Source organism: Struthio camelus, chromosome 4, assembly GCF_040807025.1.
Source record: "Struthio camelus isolate bStrCam1 chromosome 4, bStrCam1.hap1, whole genome shotgun sequence".
NCBI lineage: Eukaryota > Metazoa > Chordata > Aves > Struthioniformes > Struthionidae > Struthio > Struthio camelus.
In genome coordinates, this window is record NC_090945.1 from 86,818,619 (window position 1) to 86,835,216 (window position 16,598).

The 16,598-nt window shown below is 39.0% G+C and overlaps 1 protein-coding gene across 9 annotated transcripts in view; it reads right to left on the bottom strand.

Moving 5' to 3' along the window:
• ZNF638 (zinc finger protein 638) overlaps positions 1 to 16,598 on the bottom strand; it is a 57,637-nt gene that overhangs the window by 33,879 nt on the left and 7,160 nt on the right. For 5 of the 9 annotated variants that reach the window (XM_068943874.1, XM_068943873.1, XM_068943872.1 and 2 more), the window contains exons 2-6: positions 13,484 to 15,104; positions 6,618 to 6,679; positions 6,289 to 6,327; positions 3,247 to 3,554; positions 81 to 430 (exon numbers count right to left, since the gene is read on the bottom strand). In XM_068943874.1, the coding sequence (XP_068799975.1) occupies positions 81 to 430; positions 3,247 to 3,554; positions 6,289 to 6,327; positions 6,618 to 6,679; positions 13,484 to 14,902 (2,178 nt within the window). In that variant the 5' untranslated portion in view covers positions 14,903 to 15,104. Of the gene's footprint in view, positions 1 to 80; positions 431 to 3,246; positions 3,555 to 6,288; positions 6,328 to 6,617; positions 6,680 to 13,483; positions 15,105 to 15,806; positions 15,856 to 16,598 lie in introns of those variants that run through there. The other 4 variants (XM_068943877.1, XM_068943876.1, XM_068943875.1 and 1 more) reach the window with 2 other exon arrangements.

Here is a 16,598-nt window from a genome sequence, read left to right on the forward strand (position 1 = left end):
TCTTTCTACAAGTGATCTCCCTTGAAATGAGATACTAACCAAATTCTTATAATCACAGTGAAAAATATTAAGAAACTTACCCTGTTATATGGAGTAGGACAAGGTCCACTGGTTCCTGTGGATAAATCTTCCTCATCCTCTTCCATGTCTTTGTTCTGGGGTGAATCATCTATTTCGGGAGACTTTGATTTAGAAGCACTTGACCCAGGCAGAGAAGACAAGTCTTTCTTTGAAGCCTTTGGAGAAACACTAGTTTTCAGTGGCTTCTTCATATTTCCAGGCACCTTCCCTAAGAGTCCATGAGAAGGTGGTGATTTTCCTGATCCTGAAGATCCTTGCCCAGCTGCTTGAAGTGACTTATGTTTATTGAACTCTGCTACAAAGCCGGGTCCCAAACTTTTCACTACCGCCTCCAAAGCTGCCTTTTTGTCTGTGAGTGGAAGGGGAAACAAACTGGTTTTTCCTAGGGAACTTACATATACCACTGTTCAGTTGGCTACAATTTCAGTTTTGTTATCGCTACCTATTCCTGACTCGGTCTTGAAACCTGCAAGTGAGAGAACCTTCAGCATGCTCTAGCAGAGGTTGCCTACAAAGAATAAACCTCTGTACTATTTTCACCCTATCATTCTGGAATTTGACATCTTCAGTAAGACTGACAATGTGACGCTGGCAGTAACACCTACAAAAATCCTAATGGTCAGAACAAAGAATGATGGCTTAATTTTGCATGTAAGGGAACATACTTTTATTAAACCTAATCTTAAGTATGCACGCAGATGTGCACGCGGAGACAGACACAAACTATCCACCTTAAACAAGGTGCTTCCAGTAACACTTTGTCACTTAGAATACTTTGTCTCCTTACCTCATCCATATAAACAAACGCTAAGCAAGTAGCCACCTATGTTCCCTGTTAAGTCTTTTCTTCTCAGAAATACACAACAATTACATCAGTCCCTCCCCAGATGTTTTTTCTAGCCATCCAGTTCTTCTCTTTACACTCCTCTCTGGTCTCTGGTTCACAAATTGCTTAAAATGTTGTTCCCAAACACCAAGACTATTCCAGCTAAGCTGTTATCAGCATTTCACGTCCCTTCTCTTTGTACATCCCACCACGACAGCTGCCTTTTTTGTAACATTAAGGCACACATGACTGGCATTCATCTCCTGATTTTCTGTTAACACTCCCTCTCTTCTGAAAAGCTGCCAACAAATTGTTCTTCATTTGATATTTATGCAGCTAATTGCTCATGGATTAGAAGGGAATACTTTGCATTTGTCTGCACTGAAATTCACCTAATTTTCTCAAACTTGTCAAGTTTTCTTTCAGTTCTTACTCCGACCCTCAACACACCTCAAGTCCCTCTCAGTTTCTTCCCTAAGTTTTGTAAGAACACTCTCTTCTGTTATTTAGGCTAATCATTAAAAGACAACATAACCGGACTTGGGAGTGAGTCACTGCACAACTCTAGCTGATACCTCCTTCTTAATTTACAACCTGCCGCTGAGAACTACTTTCCGAGTATTGCTATGCAGATAGGGAAATGACAATGAGATGAGCCTACTTCACTTCCGAGAATGTCATGCAAACCAGTGTTAAAACTTACTGAGGGTAAGATCCCTCATCAGAGGATGCTACCCTGTCATACAAGAACAGTCAGATTAGTATGACACTACTTTGTTTTGTTTTGACAAATCCATCCTGGCCACTAGAGTGACGCTTGCAAGCTAAAGCGTTCATCTATTTCATTTTCATGAAAGAGATGCGTTTCATTTTGTTTTAAGTAGAAAGACAAACTCAGTATATCGACCAATAATTGTTCGTTTTGTCTTTTGCTTTTGTAGGATGGGAATTACATAAGCCCCAATCTTGTCTTGTGATCTCATAGCTGTTCTCTCACTTCTCAAACAACATTAGGAACTCCAAGGTTACTTCAATCAGTTTATCCACACTTGTACGAAGTGCATCAGGCCCAGCTGACCTGAGAACCTGTACCCTATACAGGTGCCCCCTTCGCAGTTCAATCCTTATTTTAGACTATAATCTGAAACAGTTAATGCAGTTTTTATTGTTCTAGCCACTTGCTGCTCCCAATGGACTCTACAAGTAAAGACACAAAGAAAAAAAAAAAAAACACACACACACACCTTTCTAGATATTGATCTTCCTCTCAATACTGATGGAAGAAGTTCTTACTATCTTGATATCGCTTACGAAACTCCATGTCTTTTACGTCTTGCTCTTTGCCATTTTGTCCTGAAGACTGATGCTATTGTGGTAAATTATTCTTTAATGATATGATATAGCTTTCATCTCCTGTATGCTGTCTTTTTATGGAGATCAGTGGATCTCACAATTTATGATTTATGGTTTAGTTATTCTTTCTTCTTCTCAGTCTTCTACATTACGGTAGTTTGTATTTTACCCTTAAGAAGATCTCTTTGAAATTGCCTGCCGCTTCTCAACTTTTTACTTAGACTTCTCTCCAATGAAAGAGCTCAGTAGCTCTTAATTTTCTAAAGGTATATGATACAGATACAAATCAAATGGAAAATAACCAACTTTTATTAAAATTCCTCCTTTTTTTCTCATTGGGATTTAAAAAGAAATAAAAACTCCAAACACCCTAGTATTTCACCCAAGGGACTTGAGTTCAGAACAAATGACGCATAACTGAGTTCACACACAATTTACTAGAATTACAAAAATTTTTCCATTATGCTTTTCACACATTTTCAAACTGGACGCAGTAAGCTGAACGGAGAGGGTAAGCAAATGGTGCAACAAACAACTGTTGCAAAGAATGCCGCACTGAAAGTGTCACATATCACCCCTTTTTCTCATCTAAAATCACCTATGATCCCTTCATGGGCCTCCTGTAAATTCCACTTCAATTTAATGCAGTTTTAATAGAGTGCATCATTTTTTTCCTCATCTCTGCAGTTGCAAAATCGCTTTTTTTCCCCCCCATGCTGAAGGATGAAGAATCTCCAAAAGTTTTCAACTCTTAACTATCCTTACTAGCTTAAAAACTGAGCACAAATAGAAAATAGATGCTTGCTCAGCAGTTACTTGATACCATTTACCAATTACTGACACTAAGTGAGGAGGACTTCAAATCTCTTAGAATATCTGTTTTCTTCTAAGCATAAGTCTTACAAAGCAACAGCAAAAGGGAAAGCCATTTTAAAATACATTTTAGATTTACATGTAAATACATTTTAAATACCTCTCCCCTTTACCTGGGGATCGGGTGCTCCTCCTTGATGACCAATCATTACTGGAAGACCTCTGAGGTCGCGGACTTGTTCTCAGTGGATTTCTTGATCGCTGCGGTGACCTTGACCTGTGTCTAGGGCTAAGTCGTCGCACCTGCCTTGGGCTTCGACTTCTTGGCCTTGCTGGCCTGAAACGGCCAGGGCTCCTGGATCTCGATCGTGATCGACGAAGAACATAGCCAGAACCTGTGACCCTAGAACGTCTAGGACTGGGACTGGCAGAGTTGGAACGGCGCTTTGGGGTCTGGTTCTCTTTTCGGTCACCAGCATTTCTAATAGAATAAAGGCATGTAATGAGTTTAAACAAGGCAGCAAGCTTAACCTGAGTCTGTGGAAACAGAGTTTCTGCAAAAAAGGAACCGAAACCAACAAAGCATATGGAGGCTAATTTATTAACAAACATACTTTAACTACCAGTAACATGCTTGCTACAGAAACTTAAGACAGGTAAACAGAACTGAAAAAGAAACAAGTGGGAGACAAAAACCTGCACAGAACAAGAAAAAGCTGTAAAGAAGATAAGTCTCAAATTACAAGTTGCAGTGCTATAAAAATGCATAGGAAGAGGAAAAGGATGCATGAAATTGAGAAACGACCTAAGACATCTTCCTTGGTTCTTCCTAACTTAGCTTGAAAGTAAGAAACCTTGAGACAATATGTCTGTAAGATTGATTCAGGCTGAAGGAGAGATATGAAAGGAGTGACCTAAATATACGTGCACCACACATTCATGGCGCGTGTACCTACAGCTGTGAAACTGATGAAGAACATGGAAAGAAATAACGGGGAGGAGAGCCATGAGAGAAACAGTTACTGTTAGAGACACAGAAGTCGTCAAGCACAGTAAAACCCTGACAAAACTAATCATAGGAATAAAGGAGAGAACGGAAAAGGTCAAAGATGCATAGAGTACATGCTTATATATCTGTTTTTGATGAGCTAGTCAGGTGACAGGTCAGTACGTTATGTTCAAGCATTTGCCCAATTTCTCAGCCCATGCTGAATTCTGTGATGCCAGAGATGCATTGCACCAGTACTCAAAACCAGCTGGAGTAAACACAGCACCTCAGAGGTGCTAAAACCAGAAGCAGCGACTGATGCCAACGTGCCCTTCAGCATGACGCAGGAAGTAGAACTGCGCTAGCAATTTCTGTAGAAAAACTAACAGAAACACAAGCAAATAACCAACTTGGCGTACCCCCCCAGGCACAACTGGACTTACTGAAAAGACAGTATGCTAGATGACTGAAAAATGCAAGTCTTTTAACACAACACAAAAGAGTAGTTTACATTTCAATTGAAAAGCATTTAAGTTTGTTAAAGGTAACCTACCTAGAAACACAAGAGCATCAGCACTCAAAGAATCACCAAATCCACTTTTATTATTACTGCTCAAGACTTTGAACAGACAAAGCTGCTTTGAGGTGATATAAGTTAAGGAGACAGGACCAACAATCAGCAGACCGGAAAAGGGGATGAAAAGCAACTGAGGCAGCTGCTACCCAGCCTTTCGGGCAAGCACAGCTGCAGCTAGATGAGGACAGACAAACAACCCTTCAGTTCTTCTACATGATGCTCCAACCTGCCCCACGCAGCAATGCTTCCCAATGCTATTTAATTAGCAAGGTTCAACTATAATTAAAAATCCACATAAGTCTCATTATTCCTGTGTCCAACACTACATTAAAAACGTTTCATATCAACAAATCACAGCAATTTATAAAAAAGAAAACATTGTGAAAAGAGCTGTACAGCAGTAGTTAGCAGAGCGGACACAGTGCAAAGCAAGTTCATCGACCCTGCCCTGAGACTACAGCCAGCAACTCTAGACATCTGTGATTGCTGCTTACAGCAAGCTGTATCCTAACTCTCCCATCTGGAGACATGTTGTCATCACAGAAGGATTCAAGAAAGCACCACCCTAAAAAACAACTCTTGCCCCACCTGTAAGTGCAGAAGAGAAGTCACCCACAAAAAGCAGTATTAAACCACTTGTCCAGTTTACTAAATTCCTCTAGCTAAGAGCAGTTTTCTTTGTCTGGGTTCTTTATAACATCAGCAGCACTCAACATTCTGCAGCAATCTCATTCTGAGGTTTTAAAATATAATTTTCTCTTCATGAAAGTTTCAAGTTATTCTTTGTTTAACAACATGGAAGGATCTTGTGCACACTCTGCAAATTAACCTGACCTACATTTTGATCTTTTTAATACAACTTCACACATTGAACAGTCAGCTTTCCAGGAAACCAATCAATGGGAAGTCACAGGACAATTCAGCAAAAATGAAAATTCGACCATTCTTGTTTGTACGCTAGTGAAAACACGTATAAATACTGAATCAGTAAAATAATCCAATCTTGCTGAGATTCAAGTAGAATTAGTCCACATAGTGCATTTTCAAAAACAATTAATTGTAAACAGCATAATTGTTAAGGCTAGAAGAGACACGAGTTCATCACCTCCAGTGGTTTTCAACTTGTGATCACATAGCTTCCCAAGGGATCTATAAAACAGTCTACAGAGTCTGCGAAATACAGCTCAGACAAGCAACCCTAATGTCAAAAAGGTTTCAAGCTGCTAACAAAAACGCCACGGGGGAAAAAAAATAAGTCCATTAAAGTCGGAAACCACTCAGGTAGTCCGATCACTGATCTAAAACAGGTCACAGTCTCATCCAGTTACTACATCGCGTCCAACAACTCGCGGCTAACTGACGCAAGATTCTGAGAAAGGCTCAGGGCAAGACTGCCGACAACGTTACTCTTCTGGCTTTTCTACATATTTTATTCTCATTTGTGGGAAAGAACTGTATATGCCATGCCACCCTTATTATTTGAAGGGCTTAGCACAAAAACACACAGAGACCCCACACAATTTTACAATGGAAACATGATACCACTAATAAAGCTTATCAGCGAGCAAAACAGGAAAATTAATTGCACCGTTTGCTCCATGTTTTCAGTAACATCAAATTAAAAATAACCTGTAATCAAAAAGCAGTTACCTCTTTGAAGAGTGAGACTCAGGATTCCAGTCAGGGTATCTGTTAAATGTTAAAAATATGACTGTCAATGAAAAAGCTAAATTTGCCACCTGGGCACATTTTTGGTTTACATGCAGTAGCTTTTACAGATAAACGTTCCCATTCAGGACTCCAGAAGCATCAAGTGTCAGTTCATCTTTTACCCTAATGGTCTAAAGCAAGGTAAGAATAGCACTCGGATACAGATAATCCTAATTAAGGCAATCTGACAACAAATATGCTTCCACAGACTGTGTGCATGCACAAAAACACTTTTTACACTAAGTGAACTTTTTAAACAAATTCCTTACTGTTGACGTAACTGACGGCAGCTTTCAATGTGAGGAGGAGTGTTCTGATGCAGAATCCAGTCCTAATTGGAGAAAAGACATCCACAGAAGTTTGATTAGTGTGCAAAACAGTAGCATTTGACCAAAGTACGTAGTAAAGTATTTTCATATTTTATCTGCCGTTGCTAGTAAATTTTACCTAAGATGATCTGATGTCGGGTTCAGATTCGTAGTTCAAATTATTATTCTTTATGGTAAAAATGAAAATACTTAATGATTATGGCAAGCTGTTAACGAATACAAATGAATTTAAGAGGAAGTTATACAAAAGGCATCACATTAAACTAATCCACTACTTCCATCAACATACTACGTGGTGGTTGTCATGTACTTTTAAATGCAGAAAAGTAGATCCAACAGACAGCTATACTTTAAAAGAAAAAAAAAAGGCTATTAGCAATTTTCACAGATTGTCGGACTGTAAGAATATATACATAGCAAATTAAGCCGAATAAATCCAGTTTAAAAGAGAATCAGAAACAACATAGCGTCTCCAAGTCAAAAGTCATTGCTACAAAGGCATAAATCTTCATGCCTTAAACTTAAGAACAATCACTCCTAATGCTATGGTACAGCCAAAGGTCAGCAAAAAGAAGTGCGATGAAACCCTCACTTTTCGCTCCCCATAATGTTCTTCCCATACATAAATTTAACAAAACTTTAATGTAGGGAGCATCTGATGGGTTAAGTGTTAGCCGAAACCAGAAGTACTATGTAAGCCCTCAATCTTGAAAATTACTTATGCACAGCTTTAACTGTAAACACACAATTAGTCCCCACTATGGGTAAGGGGAATAATCAAGGTTTTTGAGACTGGAGCACCAGAAACTACACCTGAAGACTTTTTTTTTCCCCCCTTCTAGTAAACTGACCTGCTGGTGAAAGGGACTGCTATAGTCGGTATGCTATTGAAAAGAGATACTGCATGGCCTGAAAATGCAAGGTATCGAGCATCAATCAGTACTAAATATCCTTAAAAAAAACAATTTCCATCTGCTTTAGTATTTTAAAGCAGACATTAATGGCTGAAGATTGCAACTGACAGGCAAATTATAAAATAATTTGCTGTTGTGAAGTTACGTATGACCCTTTCTAAGCTTACGCTGGCTTATACTATAAAAGATTACAAAATGTGTAGTTGGCAGAATCAAACTCTTGTTTACCGACAAAAATGCTGAACGCATTGGTTCAAAGAAATGCTTGTGATGGCTTACTGAAAGCTTACAAGATGGAAAAACTGATTTAACTAGACCCGAGTTAGTTTTCTGCAGCACAGAAAACAGCTGTGAAACATTAGTGAAAACAGCTGTTCCTTGTGCTCACACTATCAGCATATCAACCTTAAAACATGAACCACAAGACAGCTACCAAAACTATTTTACTGTAAGCAGCAGAAAACATGTCGTTTAAATAAGTTAAAATACATTTTAAACACAAGACTTGCTACCATTTCCTGAAGATAACACTGACTTACGAATCTCAGGAAGACACCAAAAATTTTTAGTAATTGCGTTCAGTAAAATATTCCAAGTATTTACATACAGTCAGCAAACTGTCGGATGACCCTTTGCATTAGTCTCACTAGTTTTACCAGAGCAAATTAAGGATTTATTAAGAGCACACTGATAAAATAACTCGCAAGCTTTCAGACAATAAAGCTGTGGAACTGTACGCACAGTAAATACACAGCATGCAAGCAAGTAAAGAGCAAGCAATTCACCATTACCAGCTAATTTCTCTAATAACATGCCATTACTGAGTAATCACCTACCCCATTAAGAATGCAATTTATCTAGTTTTAAGGGAAAAAGAAAAACTATTGCTCAATGGATTAAACGGATTAGTTTGTGGAAATGAAAGGAAATAGGCTTCAAATATACCACTTCCATGGTCCAAAAATGAAGAAAGAATACACGGTTTCACAGAGGGCTTTCGGGGGCCATTTTGCTCCCAAGTGTCTTTTAGCTCGCAGCCCAACTCGCATTAACTAGATTGGCAGCCCACAAAGAGATATTCTCCTCCCTAACAAAAACAACATTCTTCTCTTCTTCAAGTCTTCGTTACGCCAATGCCCTCTTGTATTTCATATAATTACAGGAGTCTCAGTGTATGCATATTCCTTCTCTTTGATTCCTTCCTTGCCCTTCTCAAGTCTTCAGGAACATTCCCCTCCTTTTGGCAAGTCAGACCCCACCGCAGGGATCCTTCCACCAAGGAAAGGATCCTTTCCCAGCAAAAGCACTCAAAGAACGAACTTGTAGCCAGTTTCTTGTAGCAGTAGCACTGCTGCACGACAAACCAAGGCCATCGAAGGACTAGCGATTTTATCACTGTATTATCTAATCCTGCGTGACTGGCAAATCTCGTATTATTCCTGCCAGCCCAGCTGGATCGCTATTGAAAAAAGCTTTTGAAGCAGAAGCTGACAGAGAATAATGAAAACCTTCACAGCCTCCAAGCTCAGGTCTTCTGCCAGTAGTAAAGTAAGACTAATGCACAGGGATAGTATGTGCTCTCATCTGTACTAGTTTCACAGCAAGATATTACTTAGGAAAAACTAAGAGTAAAACAGATGAGAATCATGTTTTGTTTCGTTACTCCAGCGATGGAACCACAAGCGTAACTCTCTTTGTGGGGAACAATGAGTCCACATGACTTTACACTACTCAAAGGCCAAGAAGATCTAGCCCTCTTTTTAATTCATTTCAGTAAAACAACAAAAAGCATGAAACACAGTGTTCCAGTCATCAGTAAAAAGCTTCTAGTAAGCGTAATCCCTCACACTACTAGCATTAAACATCTATTTTATTCCAGAAGTGATGTGTTTGAAGACAGAGAAAGCATACTTAATTATCCAAATATATCCAGGATGTCAAGTTGAGTATAAAGCCAGCTTGCAGTCATAAAGTGTTTTAGTACGTTGATGTTTTTTGTACTAGAAAAGAATTTCTCATTTGAAAAAATATGAACATATTTGAAAGAAGATTAACAGAGTTGAGATTCCACTTAACTCAGGACAAGGTAACTGTTCCCTGAAAAAAGGCTGCAGAACACAAACACACAGATTTTGGATGAGAAAGGAGAACACCTTCCAGATCAGTATGTCATTTTAGTGTCAATAACTTTTCCAAATTAATTTTTAACAGTTTAAAAAATAAACACCTTCTTGACTATATTTTTTTTTGGTAACACGTTACTGGGTTACTATCCCTGGCAAAGCTACAAAAAGCAAGAGGCTTCCTGGCATGAGATAAAAATAAGCACAAATCTACTTGCACTATTCACATGTTTGATGCTGCTCCAATAACATCCAGCTTTCAAGCCCACGGTAGTCATCGTTTACCATATATCCACAAGATTTTAGAAAGCTATGCATTACGTTAGAAAGTCGACACTTGATTGAAGGACGACAGATAGCCAAGACTGAAGTTGCGGTGTTGATTCAGCAGGCAGCACTGCTCTCAGTTCAGCTCTGAACAAAACCTCAGCACAACATAAGAATGAATCGTGGTGCCAGGGGCATCTTCAAATAATCGAGGCTCCGACCACCTACTACTAAGGATCCCACAGGCAGTTTTGGTGGAAAGAGACACCAGCATCTTTCTAAAGTCCATTACATGAAACAGCTACAGTATTCTTCACATTCTGTCCTAGAGTAAAAGGCTTTTTATGCAGCTGCTAAACTGCCCCATAGCATTTCACAGGATGATTGTACCTATGCCTTACAAAAAAGTTGCAAAGCTTAAAAACACCCCATATTTTTCAAAGACAGACATACAACAGCTATGCCATGCGGATGCAAGGTACTAACTTCTGACTTATGAATAGCATATTATCAAAAAAAAAAAACTTCAAACAGCAGACCAAGGAGGTGCTGTAATCGGAAAAGAATCATGAATAGGAACTAGAAATCATGTACATGCTTAGCTGTATGACACTCAGGACAGAATATTAACTTTTCATATACCGCAAAAATCTCAAGGCCATCTTCAACTTTGATTTCATCCAACCTCATGAATTAAATAAAGTTAAATACTTAAAAAGAAAGACCTATAGGGAGAACCAATTGGATGCTTTTGGGAACAGCAGAAGCATTTTTCACTCCAAGTCAAAATTGAGTCCGTTTCCACTGCAGTTGTGGGAGAGGCAAGCTGAAAGAGTAAGGGGAAAATATCTCAGATGGTGCAAATACGAAGCTTTAGCCACTAATGGCCATTGAAGATCCAGAAGCAGACTATTCAGGAGTGGGAGTTGAGTCTTGTATCCAGCCATAATTCTGTGATTTTATTAAAATAACTTCAGTTAGCATATTTGAACTCTCTTAAAACAGGGTAGTGCAGCTTCTGCTTCAACCCTGGCAAGAAAATGGAATCCTAGGTGAGTTTGTAATTCGGTGCAAAACTGGATTAGAAGGACCTACAAAAAAGACAGCTAATCACCATGAATAATCTGAACTTGAAATCCATCACTTTAACACCACTGAAACTTATGTTTGTTGGATGTCCAATCTCTTCTGCAGTTGGATAAAGTGAAGATTTTCCTCATTCGACATCCTTCATCTAAACCATCATCTGTTTTTGTCCTGAGCTATCCTCCTCGCTCGTCTACTTTCTTTGCAATTGTGTCAAGTTTTTCCAATTTGCCACGTTACAAAGGCAGCTATTTATATCACAGCATGCTTAAAGTCCTTTTACAACTTAACACTGCACACCACAGTTTATCCTGCCCAATCATTTTGGCCTAAAAACAACTCTGAAGATCCGGTCCACCTACAGGTGTACTAGGGCAGACCAAAGGTCCATCCAGCTTACTTAGTATTTGTTCTCCAAAAGCATGCAACAGTGGATGGCTAGGAAAGAATATAACAAGGCAAAGACACTTCTGCAGAATACACTCCCAGTCTCCAATCATCTGCTAATCAGGGACTTCTTGAGCCATCAGAGGGGTCTTTGCATAACCTTTAAAGGATTTTCTTCTTTGAATTTGCCAAGTTATTTCCAAACTAAGATTCCAAAACATTGTGGCGAATAGCACCTAAGCTCTGGGCAAAAATAAATTATTTCCTATCCATCCTCCTCATGCCACTCATGATTTTACAGACTTCTGCTGTATCATTTCCCCATCATTTCTTTTCCAGTTTTTAGGTGCTGCTTCATATGCTTCCCTTTATAACACTCAGAAAAACTTGAAAGACAAAAAATTGAATGCCTAGAATATCTTTAACCTTCCAACTGAGACAAAGAGGACAACAACTTTTATTTATAAAGTCAAACTATAAAAGTGAAAGCTAGAGGAATTTTTCATTCTTTAGAACTCACAAATACACAAGAATAACACTTCCTGAAGAAATTTATTTGTTTTTTACTGTAAAGAATAGCAAATACACACTAATTCCTCTGGTTATTTTGTAACACTGTCATTTAAATATCGCTTGCCCATGAAGCCTCAAGAAAGCCTGAACTGTCTATTCAGTAAGAGGCATACACGAACAAAACAAAACAAAAAAGATTCAGATTAAAGTTAATATATGCCAGAGCTAGAAGCAGTCATGACAGGGAGAAAAGGTCATGTAGCTGCAATCTGATCAGATAGCCTGGAGCACACATGCTACACTGTAGTGATATTAGGACAAGGAGAAGCTATAGCCCTCGATCTCCCCACAAAAAACTCATAGCCGTTTCTTCAATAAGTATTTTTAGTAAAAACATTTACCTAATTTTTGAAAGCACCAGTAAGCAAGCTACTGAATCATTCACATTTAAATAGATTAATTAGACAAAATACTTTGGAAAAGTGTATTAACAAAAACCCACACTGGTCATCATATTCAATTTCAGACCTTTTTATTCTAAATCAAACTACCCTTTTAGTTTGCAAGTCTGCCTAAACAGCTGCCCTTTTTCCTGGCCTTCACTACTTCCAATATAAAAATATTTAACATATTTTTACTCAGAAACCTCTAATCCAGCTGTCATCATCTTAACTATTCACTCACTTTTTAAATATACAGCACCTAGAAATCTTACATAATTTTGCCAAAATGAGGGGGGAAAAAAAGACTCCTTCCAGATTCTCCACATTTGGCAGAGACTACTTTAAACACATGAAACTAATAAGGAATTATTATTTTTTTTTTTAAATTAAATCCTCCTGTATTTTTGGCATATCAAGCCTAGGTGTCTCAAGAAAAATCTACAGCTTTCAAAACACTTTTCTCTTTCCCAGTATTCACCAATTCCTTCCTTTCCTTTCTTCCAGAGCTGAAACTTATTTGCTTCATGGCTGAAAACTCACTCAGATGAATGAAAGCATTTTGTGTATCCCTCACAGATAGTCTTTAGTCTCTAGAATAGTCAATGTCACATAGACCACCTCTGGAAAATTAAATTTTTGCAGAAAAATAGGCTGCTCTGTTTAATGAAGACTTCACAGGAGTGGAGCTGAATATAGGAAAATCAACTCAGCATAAAATTTTTGCACCCTTTTTGGTCACCCAAACGATGTTAGTATTTTACCCCACTGAAAAAGGGTTTGTTTTGTCATTCTAAACCCAGTGCAGGAAATAGGAACCATTTTTTAATATGAAAGAATAATCGACGTGCATGGCAACTCTGAAATAAAATTATAAACACAACAGGCTGTGCAATAAAGTTATAAATTTTTACTAGCATTTTTTCTAGTATTTTAAAATTTTCAGGTAAGCACTTAAAACAGGAGCACAGTATCACAACTCATTTAATGCACAATAAAAAAAATTGTTCATAGAACACTGCAGAAGGTAAGATGCTGAGTACAAGTTTAGGTAATAATCTTTGAAAGCCACTCACCTTCATATGAGTGCATTCAATGTTACACAGAGAACACATATGTGGAAATATTCTTGGAGATGTAGCATAGTAGTCATTCATCATCGAGGGAGTGGGCAATCTTTTTATCTTCTGGGCATCAGGCTGTGGAAACACTGGAAGCCAAGATGCTTTCACAATGCCAAAAGGAGATTTAATTGGCCCTTCAGCCTGTGTCTGGAAGGGCTTCTGTCCTGCTACTGAGCCACTCTGTGCATTGGACTGGCTTGTCCCAGATTCATGCTGAATTCTTTCATGCTGGCTTACAGCTGCAAGAAGTTCAGCTGAAAAGGGTGGCTGGGTCAGAGGTGGCATTACATGTTGGGTCACAGACTGTTGGACAAGAGGTGGCATAACAGGTGGCATCATAGGCTGTGCCAAGGGTGGCATTATAGGCGGCATCATAGGTGGTATGACAGGCGGTACTGCAGGCTGGGATACAGATTTCACCACTGGGAGTCCGGTAGGTGTTGCACACAATCCGGACACCTTTCCTGTAGTCTCAGATGGAAAAAATGACCGACTATTTGATGACTCACTCTGGAAACCCATCTGTTTTATTAATTCCTCAACTGGAAACACTGGATTACATGTCACACTAGACTGTGGGACACCCATTGACATATTCTGATCTCGTTGGAAGTCCTCCCTGTTCTCTCCACTCGATACTTCAGGATTATATACACGTGCTTCAAGAGGATCTTCAGTTGGTACTTCAGGGTTATAAACGCGCACTTCAAGCGGATCTTCAGTGTAACCATATTTGCTTGCGTGACCGTAATCAATCACTTTACTCTTGACTGCTGGCCCACTTGTACCACCAATCGTTTCCTTTCCTCGGCTCCGAGAATGCAAGCCAGATAACGGACGGCCCATTTTACGAATCCTTATCTCTCTCAAGATTAGTGGCATGTTCTCAGGTGTTAACTGGTCATCTGGATAGCGACTAAGTTCCTCCAAATCTTCATTGGACAGCCCAAAGCTTGCTAAAATACTGGAAGCACTTTCTGTCGTGTAACGGCTCTGGACATTCGCATTCTGCTCTGTGATCCGTGCTGAAGCAGATGGCTTTTGCCCAGTTGTCCCACCAGCTGAGCAGGGGCTACTGTCCCAGCGACTTGGTCGGCCTTCTCCCTTTTGCTCTTGGTGTAGGTTTGCCTTCTCTTTTACCTGCCTCGGATCAGTTCTGTGCTGAGTTACCTGAACATTTGTCCTCTGTGATCCTGTCCACTGAAACGTTTCCTGTCCTGAAAATCTCTGTGACATTCCTTGAGGTGTTCCAGGTGCAGGTTTTCTCTGAAGACCTGCTGTACCCCCTCCCCTAAAGGATCCTTGAGGTTTTGTGCCAGATGGATTAGGTCCTCTCGGCCTCTGAGGTAAAGTTCCTCTAGGGCTAAACATCGCGATTTTCAGAAATGCCTGATTTAACAAAGCATAAGGAGGTGCAGAACTGTTTGTAGCAACTGAGGTCAATTGCTGAAGAGCCAACTGTGTCTTAATTTGTGCAAGCTGTAAAGGAGGAGGGCCCAACAGAAGTGGGCTCGCAATGCCAAGGTTCAAGGAATTCACAAGTGGTGCGAAACTTTCCAAGAATAACACAAAGCTGAAAGTTAAAAGACAAGTATTAGATTATTTTATCTTTTCACCAACTTTCCGCAGGGGATTCTATAGCCAGTGAGAAAAACACGTGCAGTCATAAAACCGTATTTCAATGACAGCTTTAAATGACAGATGTGAATTTGAAATTCTGTTCAACAAGACCATTTTCTTTTCCTGTATAAAATCCTATCCACTAGACCGTTTTAAAGCTCAACCAAATCAGTTCAGTGGCATAGATAACGTATCTAGTTTTTGTATCTTCCTACAGTATTTTCTAAAAAAAAAAAAGTTTTAGTTCTTAGTGACAACACTGTTTGGATTTCTTTGAATTTAGAGCTATTTTATGAGCAGTAGGCCAAAGTATTAAAAGCACCTCAAAATGTTTACGAAGTACGAATTATAAGTGAAATCATTATGTAAAAAATTCAAAACAGCTACAACTTGGATGTTAAGTCAGTGTAGAATCAATTTGAAGGCAGCAGATAAGTTTTCAGAATGGACACTCCCATGACTATTCTCACGGGTAAGCTACTATATTCTGAAAGTATTCAAAGGGTGTAACAAATGGATATTTGAATTTTCTGGCTAGAAAATCTCCATTTCCCAGCTGTTATAGACAAGATCTAATACTGAAACAACTTGAAATAGAAAGGTGTAAAATCATCTACAAACTGAAGCTTTCCACATTCGAGAATAAAACACGCACAATGGCAATGGAAACGACCCTCTTATTTCAGGTGAAACCACTCGGAACTCAGTCCTGTAAGGTGATAAAAGAACGTATAAATACAGGCAGAAAAAAGATAAAGCGATGCCCAGACTAACAAAACATGAAACGGTCCAGAGGTTTTGAAACTTGTTTTTGATGTAGACTGCCAAACTTTGAGCTCTTTCAAAGAAGGATACCTCATCTGCACAGTTCCGCCTGCATTTACAACACTCCAAAATTGCACATTTAGGAGAGTCAGAAGGACCCCAAGAAGTCCTTAATCCACCCCCTTACCAGTCTGCAGTCTCCTGAAACTGGATAATCTGCTGGTTCCATTCTTTCTTACAGCAATACATTAGGTTTCAATGAGCTTTACTAGTGGATTTTCACTAAGTATAATTAGAATACAGCTTGTAGACGTTCCTAGCTGTTTTTAAGCTTGCATACTGTATTTCAGGAGCATTGAGGTTCGAAGCTCGTTCAAGCTGACTCTAAAAAATTTTTTTTTTCAAGGCAATGAAGGTGCCTCTCTCATATTTGTAATTTAAGATGATTAAGTTTGAGAACCACAGTTCACAAGACAACAAATAAAACTAACGTGAAAGGTGTAAACCACATATCGGCAGGAGTTTCAGTTTTTAAGGATCAATTTCTGTATTTTGTCACTACCTATATGTCAAGCAGTTCTGTAAGTTCCAATGGTAATTATTTTAACTAAGTAAAAACTGAAGTCAGTTCAAGGAGAAAGAGTAGCTACAGAAACAGTACATCGCCTCTCCATTACAAAAA